Raw genomic sequence first — 18,940 nt, 5'->3', positions numbered from 1 at the left:
ATTCCCCGAGCCGCCTGGTTGGAGAGAGGGATGCTGAATCTTTCTCCCTTGCTCAGTCCTGCTACAACCGAGAGTGTGTACACCTTGGACAAATGTACTCCCCCCCCCCCCCCCCCAACCCTTCCACCCATGTCTACCAAAGTGGGAGCAAAGAAACCTAATTCTTCTCTCTCTTTCCTGGTAGTTCTATAACTGGGGGTGTGCATACCTGCATAATCAACTAATTTATACATAGTTACATATTATCACAACCACTTTTAGCAACTTTTACCAATAGCCACAGTGCATACCGTTCCTTTTTCACGTCTCCACCCAAAATGTCATGCTTACAAAGGAGGAAAGGCAATACGCTGTGTTTATTGAAAATACAACATGAAAAGCACTAAATGCATCACACACACATGGGTGCTATGGATGATCTTATAGTGACCAGTCTGTCATGGCTCAAGTCAGAGTATTCCACAGCTATCCATTGATGGTTATTGTTAGGCTTCCCATTGTTATCAGATTGTTGTCTTACTCTTGGGGATGTCTGCCTTCTTCCTGGTTGTCTTCAAGGTTCTCACTTCTTCTGGGCATTTGTGGTGGCTTTCACAATTATCCTTAACTAAGCTCACATCCTGACCAAACAATTTACAGGGAATTTCTTGTTAAATAATTTTAGAAAGGATTATATAATTACTAAAAAAAATAATTAAAAGATCTTATACAACTTAATCTGCATTGCATCATAGAGGCACAACTTAATTTGTAATGATAACAAGAAGCAAGATCTTATAGTAAACGTCGTCTAATCACCCTGGCTATGTCTAGACTGCAAGCCTCTTTCAAAAGAGAGCGTCTTGACTGCACACGGAATTTCGAAAAAGTAAGCCGCTTTTTCGAAAGAAAGCACCCAGTGAGTCTGGATGCTCTCTTTCTAAAAAGCCTGTTTGCTTTCAAGAACGCCTTCTTTCGAAAGAGCACTTTCGAAAGAAGGCCTTCTTCCTCGTGGAATTAGGTTTACCACCGTCGAAAGAAAAGCCACATTCTTTCGATTTAATTTCGAAAGAACGCAGCTGCAGTCTAGACGCAGGTGAAGTTTTTTCGAAAAAAAGGCTACTTTTTTCGAAAAAACCCCTGAGTCTGGACACAGCCCCTATCTGGCAGGATGAAACAGAAGCAAACAGAATTTACAAAATTAATCCTTATACAGGACTTATTGCCATCATTATACTTATATTCTTAGACCAACAATAAAATACTGCATTTTGGTTAACTAGGCTTTTCCAAACATGAACATACAGTAGATTTGATTAGTCACTATTCCTGACTTCAGATCTAGAAATGATCCATGCATACAAATAGGATAATTATATTCATGATTTCATAACTATTCCATGATATATCAAATGAAGTACAGTATATCGCACAAAGCATGTTTCAGTTAGCTATATTCATAAGCCTATTTCCTGAGGGAATGTCTAAACTAGCCCCCTAATTCAAACTAGGGAGGCTAATGAGGGTGACTGAAGTTGCTAATGAAGCACAGGATTTAAATATCCCGTGCTTGATTAGCATAATCCCGGACGGACGCCATTTTGGAAACTGACTAGCCCGAAGTAACTGCCCGCGTCTACATGTGGCAGAGAAGCGGGATTCCGAGATAAACCCCTTAGTTCGAATTAACTGTTACTCCTCATGGAATGTTGTTTAACAGTTAATTCAAACTAAGGGGTTTATATCATAATCCCGCTTCTCTGCCACGTGTAGATGCGGGCAGTTACTTCGGGCTAGTCAGTTTCCAAAAATGATGACTGGTCGGGATTATGCTAATCAAGCGCGGGATATTTAAATCCCGCGCTTCATTAGCAACTTCGGTTGCCCTCAGCCTCCCTAGTTTGAACTAGGGGGCTAGCGTAGACATACCCATACAGAATATGGAACACCCCTTCGTGGCCACCCTGGTTTAACAGAGATCATCAACCATCTGACACTGACAAGAGTACTACAAAAAGTGGAAACTAAGTCACATTAGAGAGGATGAATACAAACAAATAACACAAGTCTTTAGGGATAAAATTAGAAAAGCCAAAGCACACAATGAGACAAAAGTAGCTAGAGACATCAATGGTAACAAGAAAACATTCTTCAAATACATTAGAAGCATAACATTAGACTTCAGCTGGAGTACTGAGTTCAGTTTTTGCCACCACATTTCAGGAAAGATGTGGACAAGCTGGAGAAAGTACAGAGAAGAGCAACAATAATGATTAAAGGTCTAGAAAAACATGATTTGACAGATTTTTGTTTGGTCTGGGGAAGAGAAGACCCAGAGGGGACATGACAACAGTTTCAGTACATAAAAGTTTTTTACAAGAAGTGAGGAAAAATTATTCTTCTTAACCTCCAATGATAGAACAAGAAGCAATGGAGTTAAATTGCATCAAGGGCTGTTTAGGTTTCGTATAAGGTGGGTGCACACTTACAATAAATTGCCCAGGGAGATTGTGGAATCTCCTTCACTGGAGATTTTTAAGAGCAGATTAGACAAACATCTGTCAGGGATGCTCTAGATAATATTTAGGGCAGGAGATTGGACTAGATGACTCTCAAGGCCCCTTCCAGTCTAGGATTCAGTGAGTGAAATTGCCGCTCAGAAGGTCAGTGAATAGCAGTGATACTTAGCTCCTTTCTCTCCCCTGAGGCGCTTACACTGTGTCATAGCTCTTAACCAAACCACTCCTTCTGCTTGTAATGTCTCTCATCCAATCACTGAATGGCTTAAAAAGCTGACAAAAAAGGTGCTAGGCAGGAAATGTGACTCCATTATCTTCTTCTGTCAGATGCATCACAAGTCGATACATTTATCGTCTCATTTCAGAAAAGATATACTGGCACTAGAAAAGGTTCAGAGAAGGGCAACTAAAATGATTAGGGGTTTGGAACGGATCCCATATGAGGAGAGATTCAAGAGACTGGGACTTTTCAGCTTGGAAAGGAGGAGACTAAGGGGGGATATGATAGAGGTCTATAAAATCATGAGTGGTGTGGAGAAAGTGAATAAGGAAAAGTTATTTACTTGTTCCCATAATATAAGAACTAGGGTCCACCAAATGAAACTAATGGGCAGCAGGTTTAAAACAAATAAAAGAAAAATTGTCTTCACGCACTGCACAGTCAGCCTGTGGTCAATCTGTGGAACTCCTTGCCTGAGGAGGCTGTGAAGGCTAGGACTATAACAGGGTTTAAAAGAGAACTAGATAAATTCATGGAGGTTAAGTCCATAAACGGCTATTAGGCAGCATGGGTAAGGAATGGTGTCCCTAGCCTCTGTTTGTCAGAGGGTGGAGATGGATGGCATGAGAGAGATTGCCTGTTCGATTCGCTCCCTCTGGGACACCTGGCATTGGCCACTCTCGGCAGACAGGATACTGGGGTGGATGGACCTTTAGTCTGACCCATTATGGCCATTCTTATGTTCTTATTATCCAGCCATCTGACTGCTGCTTTGTCAAGGGCAGCAAGATGGTGCATTCACCCTCCAATCTCTACTACGCAAAGGTTTTGCTTTATTTCCAACCCTTCTTCTCACCTGGGATTTTATATTAGCCACTAAGAAGGTTCAAAGCCAATCTGATAAACAAGGGACATTAAAAGTAAAGGGTTAATGTAGGGTGAGATATTAACAGCTAATATTTACTGCGCTACAACACTTGATTCTATAGTCTACTGTCTAGTTATAAAACTAATGCTGTGTATTATATCATTTTGATGATGTGTTTTGTGTTCTCCTGGTTCAATATGGACCAAAGAGCAAAGGGTCCAGGAGAAATTCCTGGATACCAGGAAGTTTTTGTGTCTGGAGAGCCAGCATGATGCCTGAGAAGAAACTTGCAAACATTTTAATGAATAGATGGTTTCATCTGTTGTACTGTCCGTGTCTCAGTGTCATCTGGTCAGGGTTCTCAGGGTTGTCCCAGTGCACTCCTGACCGAACCTCTACTCTATCGGTGATGATAAACTTTCGGCTGCATGCGTCAATGTCAGCACACCCTTTATCTAGAGTGTTAGACCCAGTGTACTTGGGTCAACACAGGAGATCTCTGAGAGCCCTCGGAAACGACAGATGCTGGCAAGGGTAAAATCATGGAGCAGATTTATTATCAAATGCGATGCATTAACAGTTGTTAGCAGAAATTCTCAAACCTAAACCACTGTGCATTTGGCACGTTGACAATGTACCAACACATAGCAGGCCTATTGCCAAATAACAGATATTAACAGCGGCTAGCCAGCGTTCAGCCACTGTGCATTCTGTAAGTGTCGGCAATGACACCTGTCGTTTCAGATGCCTAGTGCATCCCTCTGGCCCAAGGTCGGTCAGTGTTCGCTCTTTGTGGTGCCCTTTTATAGATATGTACAAACTTCTTACATCACTTCTTTATGCACAAGGTTGCCACTCTCTGTTGCCTAGTTACCACCCCTCACCTTACGGAAGGGGGGCTTACTTACTATCCTTCATGCTGTCAATTTCAGCCCAGTCCTGATCCTAGGTCAGTATGTACATTAGTATTTGGGGATTCTTTATACCAAGACATGTCTTATTAAGATGTTCCACTACTCCCCTTAGGCTTACAGTCTGTACCCGGTGCCTCCCTATATCCTTCCATGTTCGATCTAACTTACACAATCACACAATTATCAATAGGGCCTCTTTCGTGGCTGCCGTGTTACTGAACCAAAGTCTTGCTCACCAGGTAACCGGCCAGTTGCTGTTTTCATGTTACAGGCCTCAATAGAGGCCTGCTGAATCCATGTTACAGACCCGCAATTTACTATATCATCAAGTCAGGGCTGACCTGAGCCATTCATGCGCCCCGGGCCCCAGGAGTGTGGCGGCCCCACCCCAGGTGCCAGGCCCATGCGCAGTCCTACCCCCGGGGAACCGGCGCATGCACAGCCCCGCGCCCATCCGGTCCAGCAGCCCCCACGCGGAGTCCCCTACACTGCAGTGTCCTGGGCAGTAGCCCGGTCAGCCTGTAGCTTGGGCCAGCTCTGCATCCAGTAACTAAACAGAAATATCCACGAGCCCACAGTCTGCAGACATTACCCACAGCAGTGTCTGTGTGAGGAAGGCATCAGAGTAACAGGAGGTAGCCATGGAGACTAAGGTGACGATGAGGTTCACTAGAATCCAGTGAAGAGGGATTTTCAGAGGCCTCCAGCCATTACACTCGGGGCAATTCTCTGTCATTGATCACTCAGGTTTCTAGAGTAGCCCTGATGCTGCGGAAGAGACCAGAGCTGGTGCCCATTTCCCGTAGCTCTCTAGTCAGGACTCCTCTCTCTGGTTCCCCTCTCCCACTGGCAGGGCTGACGAATGGCTTTGCTTGCTCTCTTCCCCCACTTGGAACAGTGCGTCGGCTCTTGTCTTTGCTTGTTCAGATGCTTCCAGGAGAGGATTTTGCATTTTCTGTAACAGTTTCCTGAACAGGAAGTGTACCAGCTCTATTGTCTTTCAAAGGCTCAGCCTGTTTTTGCTCGTCCTTTAAAACATGACAAAGTAAAACAAAGACATTATGAACTTTCAGTTATTGTCAATGAAACAGCTGGTACATTTACCTATCACCTGCTGGAGTTCTGTCCTACAGTATGTTGTTCAATTCATTACAATGGATTATACTTTTTACTGTAGTTCCCCACTTAGGACAAAAGTGTAAGTTACACTGTCAGACAGTGTTCCCTGTAAGTGTCCCACTTGTGAAGTCACTCAGATGAGAGTGAAATGCTGCCCAGCTGATTAACAGAGCACCCATGGCTAGGTTTTCTTTCTACTTGTGGTGCACATTGGCACATGCCTCCATGCACATCAAAATTAATTCCGCACATGGATTGAACAGAGAGGAGGGAATGTTGCTCTCAGGCATAATTTTTTCCTATCCAATACTTGCAGAACAGATCTTAGACTTTGTAACTGGCTTTCAGGTCATCTTAAAGTACCTGATATAAAACAGCCGCTGGGCTAGAGATGCCCATTTCCAAACCAAATACGCTGAAAGGCAGACAAGGGAAGAAAGGTCGTATTTTTTCTTGAGCCAACTACTGGGGATGGAAGAGACAAGCTTTTGAACTTCCCAGAGCTCCCTTTCAGAACTGGGAAAAGTAACCCGCGTGTAACAGAAATACAAGGTGGGCCAGATTGTTCAGCGTAGGAGGTTAACAGGTGTTGCAAGAAACCATTTAAACAAAGTGGGCAATGACCACCCTTGTGAGCCACAGGACAATGCAGGGTTAGTCAGTTACACATCGTTGTGATGACCAGTGTAACCAGTATCCCTGCTGTCTCCATGGTTTTTACTCTCTAGCAGAGTGATGCATTATGGGCAAGACTGCACTGGTGGGTTGAGCTGCTGTAGCGCTCTAGTGAAGACCCTACAACCCCTCCAGAAGAGCTCCTGTCGGGTCATTAATCACCCCGAGAGAGCCAGGTGCTGCGTCAATGGGAGCAGCTCTCCCGTCGCCATAGCGCTGTCTGCACACGGGTTTGGTCGGTAGAACTACATCAATCTGCGGAGGAGGCGGGGGGGATTTTTCCCTCCTCAGCGAGGTGACTGTATGGGTGTAAGTTTGTAGTGCAGCCCTTGCCTAAGCTCCAGGTTCGTCCGATGTCGTTTGAGGGCGAGGAATGAAAAGCCAGGGACGGAGTGACTGCTTTGTGACCAGCGGTCACTCATGTGGGTCACAGGGTGTTTTGGTCTTTGATCATTTTCTAGTGCAAGTCCATTCCAGAGTGCCAGGACTGTCAGGTATCGCCCACATGGTTGTGGATGAGACACACCAAAATCTGCCCCAGCTTGTATTTAGCTATGATGCTCCAGTTCCCTTTTCCAGACCTGTAGACAAGCTCTGTGAGGATCAAAACCGTGTCTCTTACCCACAGAAGCTGGTCCAGTAAGAGATATTAGCTTCCCGGTAACAGGGAAATAGCAGTTTGGGAAACAGGCTCCGGGTTGCATGCCTGAGAGATTAAAGGGCCAAAAGAAAAGGAAAAAATCCATTTTAATTTACAGATTTTAAAGATTATTTTGCTTTCAATTGTGCTCTCAATAAAACTGGAATTAAGACGCAGTCAAGCCATTCCTTGCTAAGGTTTATTACATTGTTTGGATTATGGCTGTCCACTTAGTGGGGTCCTTTACCCTGGGGCATGCTAAATGCTGAACTTTGCATTTCTATGATACCTTCCACTCAGGAATCACACAGCACTTTACAAACAGCCTGGAGCAATCAGGGTCTATGCACAGCCCAGGTCATTGGTTCTGCCATTTTCAGGGCCTTGCACAGCCACAGAATGTGCATGTGTCAGTGCAGGGGAGGTGGGGGAAGGGGCTCGTTCCTACTGAGTCACGTCTTCGGGAATGTCCCAAGATAAGCACTGTCCCATTTCACAGATGAAGAAAGTAAGGTGCATTGGCCCAGATCCACTCAGAGACCGAAATAGGGAAGTAGTGGAGTCTCCATCCCTAGAGATTTTTAAGTCTCGGCTTGACAAAGCCCTGTCTGGGTTGATTTAGTTGGGATTGGTCCTGCCTAGAGCAGGGGGCTGGACTTGATGACCTTCTGAGGTCTCTTCCAGCTCTATGGTTCTATGATTTAGGCTCCGGGCTCCCACGGACACAAGGAGCCAAAATATTTTTCAGATCTAAGAGGATCGGGATCATAGTGATGAAGTGATTTAGAACCCAGGTCTCAATTTATAACACATACACACTCCCCACCCCCACCCCATTAAGCAGGCCCCTGCTCCTCTTGCTTTATCCCAGTAAATAAAAGAACAGACAACTCACCTCTGTCCCCTGTTTACCTGCAAAGAAAAAGAAACCAGCTCGTCAGAAAACTCCGGTGCACTTTAATACATAAATGTATCAGTTCACCGTCCCAGTGCCATGTCCTGCCCTTAGACGCAGGCCCAGCTGCTCTCTCCGACTCAGGGGTGGCCATGTGTGCGCCTGCACAGAACGGGGTCCCCCCGCACTGTAACCGCTCGCTGCGCTGCACTTAGCAGCAACTTGAGGAAACCCCGCAGGGAGAGGAAGGGGGCTGGTGACGTTGCTAATCCAATGGGATTTGGGGCTCTAACAATCCTTTGCATTTACATAGCGCCTCACCTCTAGGAAACGCAAAACGATTTGCAGACACCGCAGCGGAACTGAGTGACTGGCCAGAATTCACGCTCTGGCCGTGGCAGGGCTGAGGACACAATCCAGGAGCCCTGGGTCCCAGTCCCAGCTATGCGCAGCAAAGAACATTCCCGCCTAGACCTGAGCACGGTGCCCTTCTCCTGGGAGACAAAGGCCAGGGCCTAGCGGAGGCACTTAGCTCTGAAGGAGGAACAGGTTCTGAACAGGACGCAAACTCCTGCTCCATGAACATCACTGCTCCCCCGGCAAATGGAACAGGGAACTTTGGGAGCAGATCCCCCAGGCAATGGGGCAGATCAGGGGAAGGGGAGAACTGGTCCAGGCTGCTGGGAGGATGTGAACAGCTGGTACTTTTAGCCAATGCAGAAGCTGGCCTGGGGCAAGGGCCAGTGTAAGGCACAAGCTGGGAAGAGAGAGGATCTTCCCCAGATAGACAGGGTCCATAGCCACAGTAGCTGGTGCTAAAGCACAGCATCCTCGCCTGGGATCAGCCAGGTCACCCTATAAAATAGGCCCCATTGAGGGTTAGTGGCTCCTACTGGCAACTCTTCCCAGAAGGGAGATCTGGACTATACTGGGCATCCTCAGTGACAAGAGGCTGTCAGGTAACAGGCTGGCATGTGGCAGGGTGAAACAAAGACCATTGTGCCAAATGCTGACTCTGTCAGTCTGACACCTCGCCCCTCCCCCCGCCATACACCCATTTACGATTTTCACAGGCCCCTCGCTTTTCTGACTTACATGTTACATTATATTTCCTCTTCACTTTCGGCCATAAAAAGTAGCCTCCAGCCCCTGAAGCCGCAAGTAAGACTAGAAGGATAATTATCACAGCTATCACAGCGCCGGACAGGCTGCTTTGCTGACAAACGGCATCAGAAATACGTGTCCCGGCCTTCGCTTCTGTCATCCTTTGCTCTTCGCACCTAGGATGAAGGGCGACATGTTACTGTACACGTCAGTGTGTCCACAGCCATCTGGGTTCACCCGTCGGTCCATCAGCTGAACACCTTAATATAGTCAGATCCAATGTGAGAAGACCCCACCTGGATTCTGGGCCCGAGCCTGCAGTCTAGCCAGGCCAAACTCCCTCACGTTTCAAGGCTTCAGGAGCAGAAGAAGCCGGGACATTAAAGAATTCAGGGCCCAGCTTGTTAACAGGGCATAGGATTAGGGTTATCAGGGAACGTACACACAATACAGACACAGAACTGCTCTCGGACACTTTTCCTGCCCACACCTCAGCGCAAGGCTCTGTGTTTAGCGCCAGTGTCCCTGCTGTACCCAAGCGGCACAGAGTGGGGCTCCCATGCTGACTTGGGTGCTCCTCGGACAACCGTCCATTGTGAGTGAACCCTGAGTGAGCCAAAGGGCTAGATTCTCCATTGCTCAACACCCCCTTTGCATGGCTCGGCGGGCAAATGGGCTGTGTGGTGGGATAGGGCCTCACCTGGCACAGCTGGGCCATGGTTTGGGGGCTGGCCGTGGCTGGAGATGGATTGGCTGAGGGAGGGGGCATGGCCAGGGCAGCTTAGAACCCCATTAGTGGCCTAGTAGTAGGCCTCAGAACTGACCTAGCCTGTGCCAGGGGCTGCACGGGTCCCTGCAGCCCCTGGCAAGGAGGCAGAAGGTCGTTGGGCCGGGGTGGATAATTGAAGAAGCTGAATGTCAGCTCTTCATTCTACAATGTGCCACGTGTATTTGGAACCTGTGATCTGCCCCCTCCCCTGTGGCCACGGGGCTCTCTGGCCATGGACCAGGGCTGCCCCACTGCCCAGTGGCCCTGCCCCAGTCTGGCATGGGGCCTGGTCCCACAGAGTCTCTCACCATGTCACTGCACTGATGCAGTGAGGCCGGGGCAGAGGGGCCTGCCATTAGAACCCACCAGCCACCCCATGTCAAGTTTTAAAACAGGCCTGAAGCCAATCCAGATCTAACAGAGAGTGCTGGGTACAGAAAGGGATTGCTGGGGATCCTGGGTTGTGCTCCCCAGCTGCTGAATTTCAGGGAATCACAGACCAGGTCTGATGTGGCCCCAAAACTGAGATACAAAGAAATCACCCTGGCTGCAAGAGTGTAAAGTCAGTGCCGGGAAAAGGCCACATGAAGTCGGTCACCTACTTGGTCCATGGCTGGCAGGCCTGGGACATATTGGATGCTGAGAAGGTTCCATCGGGGCAAACTTCACACTGGTTGTCACTGAACTCGGTGCCTATGAAAGAAGACGACAAAACTGGATTCTCTCCCGAACGCGTGGCCTAAGGGAGCTTTGATTTCAGGAAGCTCCCCAGCCCCTTCTCCCCACTAGCACCCCCACCATGTTGCACCCCCAGTCCGGGGGTCAGTCCGGGAAGTAGCACTTTAAGCACTGAGCTGCGCTGGGATTTTATTCCTACTTGGCACTTGAACATGTCAGCACTCCATCTAGCACAGGCACGTGTAGAAAAAGGCACCTCCTGCTGCATCACATACCTGGGCCATGACAAGGGCCAAACTCCCAAAGGAACAGTGAAACCAAGTAACGGTGCCGAGTTGTGTAATAGCACAAAGCTGCAGGAGACACAGCAGTGCAGGGTCACATGCCCAAAGGACACCAAGTGACGATACGGCAGCTGGAGATTGAAATCATGTAACGCTTTTCCTGCTGTGCTACCGACTTATGCTGGGCTAGGGTCAGTGCTCACAGCTGAGCTGGTGCTCACTTGGAGACATGGTGAAATCCTGGGGCATTGGCCCAATCCATTCTCTTCAGAGGGGCCAGGATTACACCCCAGAATTGTCAGCAAGTGATGTTACCACCCAGGAGCTGTAAAACCCTCTGGTGACGGGTCATGGAAGCAGGTAGCCAGTCAGGTGTCCCTGTGCCTCGGAAAGCCCAGGCACATCTTACCACACTCCTGTCTGGAGAATTACACTCCACTTACCCACATTCCACTCCTAATCAACTGACTCTACAATTCTTCCCTTCCTGATCTAGCGTGATGCAAGGCTGGGTTCTCTTAGCGAGCTGCCTTCTTCCATCCCCAGATCTCAGGCCTGGACAAAGCGATTCCTGAACAAGACACAGCAGCTCCTGCTTTTCAGTGCATTTCACAAAGTGCGGCTTTGTGAGGTTTTCTGAAGGAGGGCACGTGGGTCTGGGGAACTGGACTAGCTGATCTGTGAACAGTGAAAGCTCTGTGATCTGGCACTCTGTTCACCGCAAAAATCTGTTAACCGAATTGTCCCCAGCCACAATACTGCCGTGTATTTATGTGCTTGCGCCTGACTCCCGCCTGTGCAGCCAGCTGTTGTGGGGTTTCTGACAAGCGGTACTGTTGGCTGACATCATCAACAGCCACGTTCTTCCCCCTCTGCCTGCCTCAAGCTGCTGGGAGCCGGATCTGTGGTAGGGGGCTGGGCAGAGCAATAATCTTTGTGATCCGGCACATTCACTTAGCCGGCAACCCCCATTCCGCAAGAGTGCCAGATAACAAGGCTTTCACTGTACATATCAAGTCAACTTACAGCCACCCCAGCACTTACCTCGGCGGTGCATGTTTACACAACTATGCCCGGGTCACTGGTGCACGTCCTAACCAGGAGCGTGTCTACCCACCCAGGAGGGCAGTGTGGGGAGCTGAGAGCCCAGGCCCTTGACTTGGGTGACAACTCTCTGCTTGATTCAGACTAACACGGCTACCCCCTGACAAGTCTTTGCTTGGCGCCTGGCTGGCTGTGCAGGTGTGTTACACGTGGCAGTCACCTCCTCAGTGTGGGGAGCCCATGTACAGCCCAGCAACTCTTCCATTGCTACTGCCCTGGCTCACCTGCCTCACCTCAGCCTGGCCTGGCTTTGAACCGTTTTGTCCTGCTCCACATTCGCCCTGGGGCCACAGGTTTTATTACAGCAGTTTTATTGCCTTACCTGGTACCTTCACCCTAGAGCCAGGGAGGCAGACAGTGGAGAGTTGGCACATTTCACACTCTCCGTCTCCATGATGAACACAGAAATCCCCCAGTGCGCAGCCGCACACGGTGTTCTTCGTATACGTGCATTTTTCCTTTATCGTCAGCCTGGCTCCTAAGGCAAAGCAACATGCACCACAAAGACGTTTATACAGGAAACAGATCGAGCAGATACAAAAACTAATGTGCACCCTCAGTCCTCACGGATCCACTACTACACGGCACAGGAGCTAGAAGGATTTGTTATGACTCCGTTTAACAAGTGTTGCCATGTACACAGATCCATCTGGAGCCTGATTCTCAGCCGCCCTGCACCCTGTGTTATATTTACATCTCTGCAAAGGGTGCGGGCAAATTTGCTCCCAATTCAGACTTCTCTGCTCAGCTGCAGTTGAAATCCTGCTTTGCACCCACTCTGCCGTCATCTGCACAGGTATAATAATGCCAAAGGCGGTGGAGAATCAGGCTCCCAGTAGCAACATACAAAGCACCTCACCTCTGGCCCAGTGGGTCCCTGGAGGAGCAGTCCACTGGAGGGGGACTGTGGGGTGGGGTAGAGCTGTCACTGCACAGGCTACACAATCCCTCCTCCTGGCTGTCCTCCTGACCCTCATCTGCTGGGATAGCCCTATGGGGCCAGAGGCTGCTGATGGAAATAGAGAAGCCTGCAGGCTGTTCTAATTCAGGATGGGGACTTGGTCTTGGTGGCCCCCAGAGCTGAAGAGCGCAGTGGCGGTTTGCAGTCTCGTGTGTCACTCCAGCCCCCAAGAGGGGTGTGTGTTCCTCGGCCACTGCTCAGGATCTGTGATACAGAAGGGAAGGTTCTAACCACCTGCCCTGAGTAGAACACAAATCCTGAGGATGGGGTTGCTGCTGATCTAGGACAAGGGACAAAATCTGAAATATAACCAGGAGTCCCGTGGCTCCTTAAAGATTAACATTTATTTAGGCACAAGGTTTCGTGGGCTGGAGCCCACTTTGTCAGATACATCAAGTAGGAAGTAGAAGTTTGCACGTCATGCAGCTGAGGAAACTTGTGCCCAAAGAAATCCACCCGTCTTTAAATTGACACAGGACTCGTCTTTGCTGAAACAGACTAACACGGCAACTCCTCTGAGTCTAATCTGAAATATTTTATGATCATTGTCTATTGTGTGTGTTCCACTTCTGCTCACTCTAGACCCACTTTCCTCCTGAGAACAGTCTCCGGGGAGGACCCACAGACCTTCATGGAAGAGGTGTGACTAAGTCCCAGGCTCTGTGCAAGAAATCCCCATTTCGGTGACTAGCCCATGGTTGTCAGGGACTCAGTAAAAGAGCAGTGAGCAGCACGCAGGCCCCTTGACTTCCAGTCCTGTGTCCTATCCCGGCCTGCTTTTGTGGGTACGAGCCAGGGGAGACAACTCAGAAAAACTATTCAACCCCCCTGTGCCTGAACAGCTGCTTCCTTACCTTTATCGCACACTTTACATCTCAGGCACTCTGTTAGGCCATTGGGATGCTCCGTGTATGTGTCATGCACACAAGGGATGCACGTCGTGCTGACATTTGATTTGCAGTGTCTGACCACTCTGCTCCCTGAAGCAAACAAAACAATTCGCTCCTGTGTAAATCAGGCTCATGCAGCCAATGCAATAATACAGAGACTGCGAAAGCTGGGTGTTAGTCTTGGCAAATACACACCTTCCGTGTATGGATTTTATACGTTGCTCCCACTACCCCTAGAAATAGACAGTAAGGGTATGTCTAGACTACATGCCTCTGCGCAGGCATAAGGGTTCGGTCGACAAAGGCTTTCCTCGTTGACTGATCCACATCTTGACTGCCGCATTGTGCTGACGATCAGCTGAGCCGGCACAGCGCGGTGGCCATTTTTATTTTAATGAAGCGGTGGATATTTAAATCCCCGCTTCATTAACTATGTCGGTAAGTCTAATTTACATGCCCCTGCCGGCAGAGGCATGTAGTCTAGACATACCCTAAATGTCCCAGGAATAGATCGCCATCCCCGAAATCCTCTGTGTCTGCATGACACAGGTACAGCATAGACAGGAACAGTATCATTAGCTCACACCCACCCTCCCTTTCCAGTGTATTCTTAGCACAGTCGTGCTTAGATTCTGTGACAGGACATGGGACCTTGGACAGATGCTTGTGTCCCCACTGTGCCTAGTTGGGACCTTGGCCCTTTAAAAGAGGCAGTTCTGAGTATTGTCCTTCCTACACCTAGAAGGATGGAGACTCCACTGATGAGGCAAGTGACAGAAGGGATCCTACGACTAGAAAGGGCCAGGGGACAACGGAAGTCAGGTGGCTGCCCACGGCTTTTCTGCCATTAGGCTCAGTCTAGACAGCCTCCTCTTTCAGCAGAGCCCTTATGCCTCGTGAAACAATGTACACAGGGCTCCACAAAAGAGCGCGCTTGCTCTTCCATGAAAAAAAGAGGAAGAGCAAAGGCGTTCCTTGGATGCGGCAGGATTTTTGCGGGATACCCCAAAGTCTAGACGTAGCCCAAGGGAGCAGGCCGGCAGCTGCTCCTCGCTGGCCTGGCCTCTGAGCCCTGGTCTACACTAGGACTTTATTTCAAAATAACTCCCCTTAAGTCAAATTTATAAGTGGAGTATCCACACTACCAAGCCTGTTTTTACAAAATAACAGGCCGATTATTTCAATATCTCTACTCTTGTTTTTCACAGGGAATAATGTTAATTTCGAAATAGCGGTAGTGCGGATGCTCTGGTGCCGCTATTTCGAATAACTATTCCCCAGGGTCATTTGCACTAATTACTCCCCAGTGATTCCTAGGGCTCTAAGTCGAGGTAGAGCATTAACGTTAACGGAGCCTGCCTCCTACTCATTGTGAGGTTTCCCTGTAGTGGGGACATGCTAGTTCGATTTTGTATGATCAGGAGTGAGTAAGTCAAATTTAGTTATTTTGAAATAATTTCCTAGTGCAGACATGCCCTGAAAGGCCTCCCCGGGCGAGGCAGGGAGGAGCTGCCGGGACAGTGACTTGCCGGAAGTATCACAGAACATCTCCCGGATCTCCTGTGTCCCAGGCCTCAGAAACCATCCTCTCTACGTCCCCCCCCGTCCCCCCCCCGTCCCGGTGACAGGTGACGTAAGAGCCCTGTTTGTTTGCAGCTCAACCACCAGTCCCATTCTCAGCAATAGGGACGAGGATCCTGGAGGAGGCCAGACAATTGGTCTCTCTAGGGAAGGGTCTTGATTTTGAAAAGAAGCAAACGTGCACCTACCAGGACTGCACATGGGGCAGCACTCGCCGTTTATTTCGTATTCGCCTGGGAAGCACTGCAGAGCGGCCAGGTGAGGTAGCTGTGTTATGAGGACAATGCAGAAAATCTTTAGGGAAGAAGAGAAGAAAGAGGTTCTGATTTGCATCACACGCAAGTGGGGCCTGGATCCCTAGGAATCCCCAGGTGCCAGGCAGGGATTCAGCAGTGACGACACTCCTGGAAAGGTCTTTTCTCTGCCCTGGACGCAGTGAGGATCAGGCCCCTACGCGTCTTTGCCATAGGGTTCTCATGCTGCCTGTTACCGCGATCACTTCTGGGCCCCGGGGTCATGTGACAAGCTGCTCTCCCCTGAAAGTAGCTAGGAGCTATATGAACAAGGAAAACACCACCCCTGCGGCCAGATAGAGCCTCCTCCACCCATTTCCTTCCTGGTTCCCCTGCTACCCCTTTAAACAGACCCTGCGCCCTCTCCCCGCTCTGTGTAGCAGACCACAAGTGATGGGGCTAAGCGTGCAGCTGCAGCCAGGACTCCACCCGCCATGGCAGCCTGTCCGTGTGCGGGGACAGCAGGCTGGAAATCAGACTGTGAGGAGAGGAATCTGGACTCTAAAGGCCTTTTCTGCAACCTTGGAAGATCCAAATCTGAGGTCTCACTGAGGTCATGAGCTTTGCTGTTGATTCCAGTGGGACTTGAGAGGCTCAGTTCCAGGCTGTTGCTGGCAAGAGTAAGTCTCAGGTCCTACACTGGGTTCTCAAAGTACAAAAACACGCTGCACAGGTATCTGCCAAACACAAGCAGTTTATTTTCTGACCACTATCAGCTGCGCCCCTTAACTAAAGAACATGATAGGAAAAGTGGCATCTTACATCTCTTCTGAGAGCTGGGGACCCCGTTTCAGCTGCGGATGAAGCTGGAGATCATTTAGCACAAAGTGTCGTGCTCTGGTGCTGCTTTAAATACGGTGTCTCTACTTTCTTTGGCAGTTTGGAAATTTCCAGGAGTTGCTCATCACTTGTTACAGTCTGGCTCAGCTGTACTGCTTGTCCTTAGACTTTGTTTACATGATCAGTACATTTGGGTAAACAGGATTGTTACTTTCCTGCCCTTATCTACAATTCGTTCTTGCTACAGTGGCGTATGTTCCTAGAGGCTTGCTTCTGGCTCATCAGTAGCAGGGAAGGGGAGGAGGGGGGAATGCCGGCCTCACCACCCCTATACTTCACACATACAGAGTTCTTCCGCAATTAATCCCTACACAGGCCAGTAACTGGGCAGTGACTCTCCAAGAAGTGCTATGCCTGGGAGCTCAGTGTGTCCACCCTGCACTCCCCACCCCCTCTGAGATATTATCGGAAAGCTGAGCTCACGTGTGGGTGGGTGATGATGTGCAGCTGTCATGTGGTGCAGTCAGCTGGCAGGACAAGTGGAACACTGGCACCACGAGACAGTTTGAGTTTTTCCACCATTCCAGACACACTGTGACATAACTGTGACTTCAGCGTTTATGTTTATTTCCATTCCCTAGTGTACCGGCTGTTGGTCGAAGCTACTCTACGAGATTGTCTTCAAAGATCTGCATTGGCTTTGAATGAGCAAGGACTTTTTTCCAGCAATGATTAAGATGTTTAGTAAGTACCAAAAAGGGCAAATATCACCATTTTATGGTATGAAATCTCTCCACATTGCACAGTCTCGGGCCCATCGATAGGGGGAGGGGCAAATGGGGCAACTGCCCCAGGCCCTAGAAATTCAAAGATGCCCAAGGCTCCAGCACCACCACGGCTGCATTAACAATGCTGGATGAAGCTCCAAGACTTTTAAATCGATGTTGAAGCTCCCCACAGGAGCACCAGGACACAAGACACTGGCTGGCTCACTCACTCGCTCCTTCCTTCTTGTCAGTTTTCACTCCTTGAGCACTACACAGCAACCGACTGCTGCTTTCTGGTCTCCAGTGCCTTTTATATGTCCTTTCTGGCCCCCAGTTGGCTGCTTCCCCTGCACCCACCCTAGCCTACTTGGAGGACCCTCTCTATTGCCTTTTTTTTTTCTGGGGGCAGAGTGTGGCAGGATCACAAGGTCTTCAGCAGGATGCCTCAGGACCTAGTTTACTCTGTCAGGGTGTGTCTAGACTACACCTCTCTGTCGACAGAGAGATGTAGATTAGGCACATCAAAATTGCCAGTGAAGCTGGGATTTAAATATTCTGCGCTTCATTAGCATAAACATGGCAGCCTCGTTTTTTGAAACTGAGTTGTTCAAAAAAAAACGGCAGTCTAGATGCAGATCTATCAAAAATAAACCATTTTTCGACAGATCCTGTATTCCTCAAAAAATGAGGTTTACAGGATCTGTCGAAAAAGGGTTTATTTTAGACAGATCCGCATCTAGACTGCAGGTTTTTTTCGAAAAAAAACTCGGTTTCAAAAAAGTGGCGGCCACATTTATGCTAATGAAGCGCATGATATTTAAATCCCGGCTTCATTAACAATTTCGATGAGCTTGATTTGCATCCCTCTGTCGACAGAGGGATGCAGTCTAGATGTAGCCTCACATGGACACAATACTCCAATTGAGGCCTAAGCAGCGTGGAATAGAGCAGAACTACTTCTTGTGTCTTGCTTGCAACACTCTTGCTAATCTCAGAAGGATGCCCACATTATTTTGCAACAGTGTCATGCTGTTGACCCATATTTAGCTCGTGATTCACTAGACCCCCTAGATTCCTTTCTGCAGTTCTCCTTCCTAGGCAGTCATTTCCCATTTTGTACATTTGCAACAGAGGGAAGTCTAGACTACAGGGTTTTGTCAACAAAAGTGAACTTTTGTGGACAAAACTATACCTGCGTCTACACTACCGCCGAGTTCTGTCAACATAACATCGACAGAACTCAGCAGTTTTGCCGACGGTTGAAAACCTCATTCTACAAGGAATAACACCTTTTGTCAACAGAGTTATGTCGACAGACGGCGTTATTGCATCTCCACTGTCCTTTGCATCTACACTCTCATGTCGACAAAGCGGCTTGCTTTGTCGACAGAACTGGATGTAGTCTAGACGCTCTTTGTCGACAGAAGCTTTGTCGATGGTATCTGTCAACAAAGCCTCTGTTGACAAAAGCCTGTAGTCTAGATGTACCCTGATTGTCCATAGTGAATGTCACCCTAGTTACTTCATATTATTTCTCCAGTTTCTCCAATTTGTCCAGATCATTTTCACGTTTAATCCTATCCTCCAATGCGCTTACAACCCCTCCCAGTTTAATATTGTCCACAAACTGTATACATGTACTCTCCATGCTATTATCTCAATCACTGCTGGAGATATTGAACAGGACCAGACCCAGAACTGATCCCTGCGGGATCCCACTTGTTATGCCCTCCCTGCACGACTGAACCATTGATAACTACTAGATGTCTGCATTTCCAAGTAAAATTTACTAACCAGATCGGTCTCACACACAAGGCTGGTCACCTCATTACCAGTAGCCAGGTAAAAGTAGAAAAACTACTACGGTTTTGCAATTTCATTCCATATGCAGCATGGGCAC

General features: G+C 48.6%; 1 protein-coding gene across 4 annotated transcripts in view; it reads right to left on the bottom strand.

Annotated features, from left to right (window-relative positions):
- Positions 1 to 337: 337 nt before the first annotated feature.
- LOC102454721 (tumor necrosis factor receptor superfamily member 14) overlaps positions 338 to 18,940 on the bottom strand; it is a 42,510-nt gene continuing 23,907 nt past the window's right edge. For 2 of the 4 annotated variants that reach the window (XM_075906679.1, XM_075906677.1), the window contains exons 2-8: positions 15,389 to 15,494; positions 13,584 to 13,709; positions 12,091 to 12,246; positions 10,305 to 10,395; positions 8,925 to 9,109; positions 7,830 to 7,846; positions 338 to 5,528 (exon numbers count right to left, since the gene is read on the bottom strand). In XM_075906679.1, coding sequence (XP_075762794.1) covers positions 5,424 to 5,528; positions 7,830 to 7,846; positions 8,925 to 9,109; positions 10,305 to 10,395; positions 12,091 to 12,246; positions 13,584 to 13,709; positions 15,389 to 15,401 — 693 coding nt within the window. In that variant the 5' untranslated portion in view covers positions 15,402 to 15,494 and the 3' untranslated portion in view covers positions 338 to 5,423. Of the gene's footprint in view, positions 5,529 to 6,916; positions 7,001 to 7,829; positions 7,847 to 8,924; positions 9,110 to 10,304; positions 10,396 to 12,090; positions 12,247 to 13,583; positions 13,710 to 15,388; positions 15,495 to 16,255; positions 17,660 to 18,940 lie in introns of those variants that run through there. The other 2 variants (XM_075906678.1, XM_075906680.1) reach the window with 2 other exon arrangements.

The sequence above is a fragment of the Pelodiscus sinensis genome, chromosome 23, assembly GCF_049634645.1.
Source record: "Pelodiscus sinensis isolate JC-2024 chromosome 23, ASM4963464v1, whole genome shotgun sequence".
NCBI classification, from domain to species: Eukaryota; Metazoa; Chordata; order Testudines; family Trionychidae; genus Pelodiscus; species Pelodiscus sinensis.
Note: the sequence above shows the minus strand (reverse complement) of the source record. Positions and strands in the feature narration are given on the sequence as shown.